Source organism: Barbus barbus (assembly GCF_936440315.1).
Source record: "Barbus barbus genome assembly, chromosome: 20".
Classification (NCBI taxonomy): domain Eukaryota; kingdom Metazoa; phylum Chordata; class Actinopteri; order Cypriniformes; family Cyprinidae; genus Barbus; species Barbus barbus.
Genome location: NC_136748.1, coordinates 17,240,182 through 17,247,527, shown reverse-complemented (window position 1 = coordinate 17,247,527; position 7,346 = coordinate 17,240,182). Strand labels below are relative to the sequence as shown.

The window sequence follows — 7,346 nt, the reverse complement described above, 5'->3', positions numbered from 1 at the left end:
AGAGGAAAGGGTTAACAGAAATGCTGAAAGACCGGCCATTTAAAATGAACAAAGCGAACCGCAGTACTCACGTTTGATCGCCAATAGCGCTGGTCAGCTCAGACTATTCCAAGACACACCAGCATACATTTCAAGAGAAGGGTCCACTCTTCAAAATGCATCCACTTTTTAATCCAAAACAACGAAAAAATAGGGGAAAACACGATAGATCCTCCTTTGTTTACATAAGCGATTCGAGTTATAGTTATCGATAGCGTCCATTTTCCAATAAATATCGATTATAATTCGTATTCCAGCTTTGAAACGCCATCTATTTCCAGCAGAATCGTCTCTTCCGAGTAAGAATAGCCCTCCCTCGTCTCTCTCCTTCAATCGCAGGAGCTGTTATAACCCGGGACAGTAAGCGCGTCCGTGAATGGGTCAGCGAGGTGTCAATCCGGACACATCACAATAGGGGTGTTTGAACCCAGCCAATGCCTCGCCAGCACAGTTTTGATGGATGGAAGTGTTAGCCAACCACAAGGACGTTTAAAGTGATTGACAGTTTGAATAGTTTACGTAAGATTGTTTAGAGAATAGCTCGGCGTATTGTCCGTGTGTTTTCGTGCGCTCTCGGGTTACGCATGAAGCGTACACATAATGGCGTCGCAGCGCTACACAGACTGGCTATCAGCGAACAGATGTTGTCCAAAGCTCACATCTGAATCTCTCCATCGTGGATCTTCGACTTGAGAAGTGTTTCTGTGGCGTTTGGTGGTGTTTTGGAGGACGTGGGGAGAAAAATGGCTAATTTAGTAACCGAATACGCGCTGAGATCGCTGGGAAGCGTGGATAGCATTAGCACGTAAGTGTCTCCACCCTCCTCTTGAATGTTTATGTGTCTTTATCATGTATTTGCAGCTTTTGTTTCATGTTAGCTGTTTTAGATTCTAAAAATGACAACGGAGAGGGATAATATGAGGGGATTACATGAGTTTTGTTCGTGTGGGTGGGTGGGTGTGTTTGTTTGTGGGTATGTCCCGGTTATTGTGTGTGTGTGCGTGCGCGCGTGTGTGTGTGTGTGTGCGCGTGTGTGTGTGTGTGTGTGTGTACAAAATGTAAACAGTGTTGCAAGTTTGATTTGTTTTGCTTACACACTTTCTCACTCTTTTTCTCTCACTCTTCCCTGTCTTTTCAGAGGTCTGGTGAATCCAGATGGTCAGAAAAAAAACCATTTTAGTGGCTGCTAGAGCGTCTTCCTCCACTGTAAATACTGTAAATAGTTTTTTTTTTTTTATTATTTAGTAATATTAGTAATAGTAATCTATTACTATATTAGTAAAATAGTAATATTCATAATATTCACCATATAAAATAAATAAAAAATACAAATGTTGTAAAAACAATGTATTTTGCATGTTTTGTGTTTTCACTAGTTCAAAAATGATCAAATCTGTTTTGGTTCACTGTTTTCATTATTGGAATTGTTCAGAATAAAGACTGTTTAGTTATGTTCAAATTCTGAAATAGTTTTGTGTTTTTTTGTGGTTTCATTGGTAGAGCAGTTCTGAATTGATATACATATGTAGTATGCAGTGTCTTATGGAGTCTCTAAATAGCATTTTTGAAAGGATTCCTAGACTTTTCTTGAAATAAAATATCCAAATGACTTTTCCAAAGCTTTTCTTGAAATGAAATACCATAAAGATGTACTTTCTGTAAGTCTTTACCTATAAAAAATTTATTATTTCATATTTTATTTCAGGAAATATTTAGGCGTTTTTTTTCAAAAATGCCATTTGTAGACTAACCAAATGACTAAATGAGTCAGCACTACAAATGCTGTTCAGAAATAGTTTTTTATTGTGTGTTTTGGTGAGCAGAGCAGTTCTGAATTGATATACATATATGTATTATGTAGTTTTGACTCATTTGGACATTTGTTTACAAAGTGTCTATTTGGGGTCTCCAAATGGCTTTTTTGAAAGGACGCCTAGATTTTTTTTAAATAAAAGCTTACAGAAACTACATTTTTGGGAGTATCATCCTCAAATTTGAATCAAAACATGGTCAGATGTTCAGCTTTATCTTTATGGTGTTTTCAGGCCTTTGGCATGAAAGTCTCATCCATTTTTCCCTTAGTGAGCTTCATTAAAACATATCGCGAGTCAATTTCATGTATATTTTACCTTGTTTTACTCTATTGCTATACTAATTTTGAGTTATTATGACTCTAGAGTAACAAAGGATCAAGTGTCTAGTTTCAAACAACACCAGATTTTTAAATATAGACCTTAGGGTTCAAGAGCTACAGACATTTTTATTTGGTTATATCGTTTTTTACAAAATGCTCAAAAATAGGGGCGCAGGGTAACAGGTTAAAGCCCTAAACAACCCCACAGATAATAATCTTTACACTTGAAAGGATCTTATCATCTGGCACAAAGAGCAAACCCCCAATGCTTCAGATGATTGTTAACTCTCCCACCCAACCATTTGCCCAGTGATGGCTTTACAGAGTTTATTTGGAAGTGTGTCTCTACTAAACAATGGCAGTGGAGCATTAAAAAAAAAAAGTACAAACAATATGACAACATACACAAGAGTAAGATGGTGATTCAGATCTTGTGGATATATGCACCACATGCTATATGAAGGCAGAAAATGCCCTTTTAGTGAATTACTTTTGATGTATAATAGATCTCCCTGTTGAAAAAAACAGCATATGCTGGTTAGGTAGGTTTTGAAGCATGGATGCTGGTTTGAGCTGGTCATGTGCTGGTCCTAAACTGGTTCATCCAGGGCTAGCTATGGGTTTAGTGCCTCTGCAAACACTGTAAATGTCAAATATGTGCTTTTAATGAAAAAGTATTTCCTAAAGCACAGAATGCCCCCAATACACACATTAAAATCCACCTCATGGCAGGCGTTGTGGATTTAGCTTAATCTAACACATAAAGCAGGTTTATTTGAGAAAATTAACAAACAAACAAAAAAGTTTTAGACTAACAAACTGTAAGATAAGTTTATTATGTGAGTTCTTGTCAGTCTGAGTAAATTTTATATTTGTTATGGTATTTTTATTTGTTACATTTGTAATTGATTTTAAAATGAACATTTATTTCAGTTTATTCATTCATTTGAATTATTTGACAAATGACAGAGACATACTGTTTTATGATGTACAAGAAAAAAGGGTGGAAATGGCATCTAAAATTCAGTTCCAAAGAGCAAATTTAGTTAAAATGGAAGAAAAATCTGCATATATTCTTAAAGTGACAAATGAAGTTTCCCCTTAATTAGGCATAGCTAACGTTACGTGGGTACCAAGGTTGTAGTACCACTAAAGTTTCAGCCTAGCAAACTATAAAGTAAGTCTATAATGTGAGCTCTTTCTGAGTAAAGTAGTGTTTATATATTCGTGCATTCGTTCGCATTAAACCCATGGCACAGCAAAACAAACAGCAACGTATACGTTTCGAGAAGTTTAGTGTCGTGTACTCTTGTCCGCCCTCTTCTGGGGAGACATAGATATGCACGGGATTCCTGCCATTTCTTTTTTGACTGGGTTTTTGGTTAATGCCTAATAAAAGTCAAGTATTCCTCATTTGTGAAGAATATCATGATAAACAAAGCGCACTATTGTCTATCGTCAGATTTTACTTAGGCTATTTAAACAAAGTAAAATATTGAATGAGAGAATACTGCATTACCAAAATACAGTAAGCAGAGTTTAACTTTGTAATGTTTAATTTATCCATTTATTGGAAAACATCTTTGAATATTTTACTAAACATAAAAATAAGGCTGAGAAGTTGTGACAAAGGATATAGCTCAGTAGCCGAACGAGTCAAAAGATGAATTACACAAACATGTTTCTCTAGCTGGGTATTGTATTTTGTTTTCAAATGTTCAAAAACATTCAGATTTGTGTGTAATTATAATAAACATCAAATTTAGATTTAATAAGGCAGTTTAACCTAAATACTGTGACATCCTCTGTGATTGGGGCTATTGTCACAAAAGGTCAACATGTGTTCAATGAACTGTTTTAAAGGGGAGTGACAGGTTTTTGTAGCAACAACTTTATTGTATGTGTCTGTACTGAAATTAACAAAAATAGGTAGAAATATTCGATCATATATTTATTTTGAAATACAAAGTGTAACAGCTAGCCACTACATTTCACCCACAAGCTGTCCTACATTTAATTTACATATACGAGCCACAAGATGGTGCTAGTTCATTGTCTGCGGTTTAAACGGAAACGTGTATGTGATCATTATTTTGAACACGGGGTGTTACTATATTAACTATTATGTTTGAAGGCGTCCTTCAGGACACTTCGCATAACTCAACACCCAAATCTCAAACCTTAAGTGTGCAGACGGTCAGCCTCTTAAGACCATAATCCCTCGTTTAGAGTCCAGATGAGATGAATGCTATCAAAGTTTGACCACAGGCCACTTTTGCAGTAAACTAGTTCTGTGGGCAAAGGTCTTTTTTGATTGAGAACTACAGACAGATGTGCTATTTAAATAAAGTGACTCACACTTAAGACATTGTTGTGTAGGCCTGTAACAGATCATATGCTAAACACAAAAAAGTCCAAGATTACTCTGGAAAGATTTTTGGCAGATGCACTGTACTTTTACTTTTAACCAGTATTTACTTGTTTTACTTACACATAGCCTTTCATAAACAGTTTCTCTCTAGATGTTTAAAAAAAAAATCCAATATCTTGAAAGTGACTGTGTTGGGAATGATGTTTCATATCATTAATATATTAATCACAAACAGCTATAGGAGGAGATGGAGTAAAGGGAATCACTTTTAAACCGAAAGCACACTATATTTTCAGTATATATCTATAAGACACATTTGATGATTTAAAGGCGGCAAAAAGTCTGCATTGAGTTCTTTAAGAAATGATACTGAACCACATATTTCTCACTTTCATGTATGATTTATTTTCTTGTGTAAAAAGAGTAAGTACAAAGCAAAAAACAAAACAAAAAACTCATAAAGGAGTTTATGAAACTCGTTGATCTGACAGTCTGTAGAAATAGACAATCCCCACAAACATATACAATCCACTCTATATTATAGAGTTCAAATTCTAATCCACGTCTGTATTCCCACTGCCCAAGGCCCTTCCCACCCTATAACACAAAAACTCCCCTCAAGCACAATATGTACATCATCCCAGTGATCAAGAAGCTCACTGAGACCAAACTGCAGCCATGCTGAAATGTTTTCAAGAAAAAAAAAGGAGGAGGGGGGGGGGGGGGGGGGGTATTCTCCAAGAATGGCTGGGAAGGAAGGGTGTGTGAAGAGATATTAGTTAGTCCAAATAGTCAGGAATGTAGCAAGTACAAAATATACAATGCTTGATTGTTGCCACAAAAAAGGAATGATTAAGGAAAAAATCAGAGGGCTTTTCTTTTTTGTGATCTTAAAAACTCCTCGGCTTTGGTTTGTTCAAGTGTCCAGTGACCAAAGAATAGACAGCTCGAGAGGGGTGCAGATTGCTTTCCCACACTCTGAATAGAGCCTCACTCCTTCACCCGGCTCACCCCTTCACTCTCTTTTCTTCCATAAGTGGAGGAGAAAAGTTTCTATCCCGCACCTGCAGCATAGATGAGAGGGAGAAAAGTTAACTCAGAGCACACACACTTACACACACACTGTGGATTCAGGCGGACTGCAGACAGTCTGGCGCCAAATGGAAAACTTTCATTTGCTAGAGCTGATAGGGGAATCCAAGCTTGTTTGCTGATTGGCACGATGACCAAAAAATTAGGACACTGGACAGACTTTAATACGTAATCTTATCCTGTATAACATTTACCAAAAACATGAGATTTAACCCATGCATAATGACTAGGCTAATCAATTAGTAACTCTAACTGCTTTACTTGCTCTTTAGATTCCACTTAAAACATTTTCCAGCCTAATATCATATAGGATACGCTTTTTAAGATACCACAAAGAACGTTTTATTCTTGTTTTGTGAAAAACAATCTGCTTTAAAGTACTCAAAACCAATATGCTGGTCTAAAGAACCTATAATGAAACAAAGACCACGTTTAATCTCAAAAGTATCATATAATTGTTCTTGATGTTTCATTCTAGGTTCTTCAGATCAGAAATGGTTCTTGATTAGAAGAGCGTTCTTTGCTGAACCTATAAGGACTGAAGAACTTTTATTTTTCAAGGTTAATAAAGGAGTGTAGATTAATGCCTAACAAAATTTGACTAATCTTGGTTAATCAGTAACGTACCATTGAACGATGTCATTCCTCTGTCCTAATGGCACATAGCTTCATCCTCTTTGGAGAAATTACGGCTCATCTCTGATTTCTACAGGAGGAAAATACATGTAAAGTTAGAATTTCTTCAACTGAAATTTATATTGATTAATATACCGCATAAATGACAGTCAGTAAGAGACAATAAATAATGTCGCGCTCACCTTCATTGACATGAACATGTCAGGCGTGTTTTGTGTGTCCGTCTCGTTTTCCAATGCAATCTGTAAATCGAAGATGTAATCTATTACATGCTGAAGAATCTCCACTTGGCTGACGGACTTGTTCTGAGGGATGCTGGGGACCAGCTCTTTGAGTTTTGAGTAACAGTCATTCATATCGGACAGCTCCTCAACGGGACTCTTGCAGCGGCTGATCGCGAGACTCTGCTCTGAGATGCAGCACACCGCTTCATAGCAGCTTCTGACAGAGCGAACCGGACTAATCGCCTTCATTCTGGATCTGGCGTCTGACTTGCTAGAAGAATCCAGCTGTAGAGATGTCTGAAGAAGTCTGGGAAGTGAGAGGAACTAGCTCCCCCGCCTGATAGATATCCAACGTTTCACTCTCTCCACGTCTCGTGCTCACTGAACGATGGAAGCACGAGCAGGCAGCGACCGCTTTTCAAGCGTTGCTTCGTGTAGCTCCACCCTCTCCAAAAATAAACAAACCCTCATGTGCTGCTTAGCCAATAGTAAGAGGCGTTTAAGAGTACAGGCCCCGCCCTATGCAAATAGATAACTCGTCATTGGAATCGTAGAGATGTCAGTCAGACAGAATGGTGGAATGAGGAAGAGCTGTCAGAATACCATATATATATATATTCAGTAGTGGATTTGAGTGAAGATTTGGGGTCAGTGAACCTAAACGGAGCTGGGCCAGCTTGTGCAGTAGATTAAATATAAACTTTGCTTAAAGTTCACACGTCCCCCCAATATACGTTTTATTATTAGCCTATTATTATGTATTATTTTTATTATTCTTTGGCAATATTGTAGGCTATGCAAACAAGTAATTTGAAATTATTTTCACAATTCTATTTTAATTAACATTATA

General features: G+C 37.1%; 1 protein-coding gene across 1 annotated transcript; it reads right to left on the bottom strand.

Annotated features, from left to right (window-relative positions):
* Positions 1 to 4,928: 4,928 nt before the first annotated feature.
* LOC306886625 (DNA-binding protein inhibitor ID-3-like) lies at positions 4,929 to 6,894 on the bottom strand. The gene is made up of 3 exons (XM_079443901.1): positions 6,455 to 6,894; positions 6,264 to 6,342; positions 4,929 to 5,608 (listed from the first exon to the last, which is right to left on the bottom strand). Exons 1-2 carry the CDS (start codon positions 6,743 to 6,745, stop codon positions 6,289 to 6,291), a joined length of 345 nt encoding a protein of 114 aa, XP_079300027.1. The 5' UTR covers positions 6,746 to 6,894; the 3' UTR covers positions 4,929 to 5,608; positions 6,264 to 6,288.
* Positions 6,895 to 7,346: the final 452 nt, after the last annotated feature.

Coding starts and splice junctions, on each gene's coding strand:
- LOC306886625 (XM_079443901.1), bottom strand. CDS start 6,745: ATGAAGGCGATTAGTCCGGTTCGCTCTGTCAGAAGCTGCTATGAAGCG. Junction 6,343..6,454: donor ACATGTTCATGTCAATGAAG/GTGAGCGCGACA, acceptor TTCCTCCTGTAG/AAATCAGAGATGAGCCGTAA.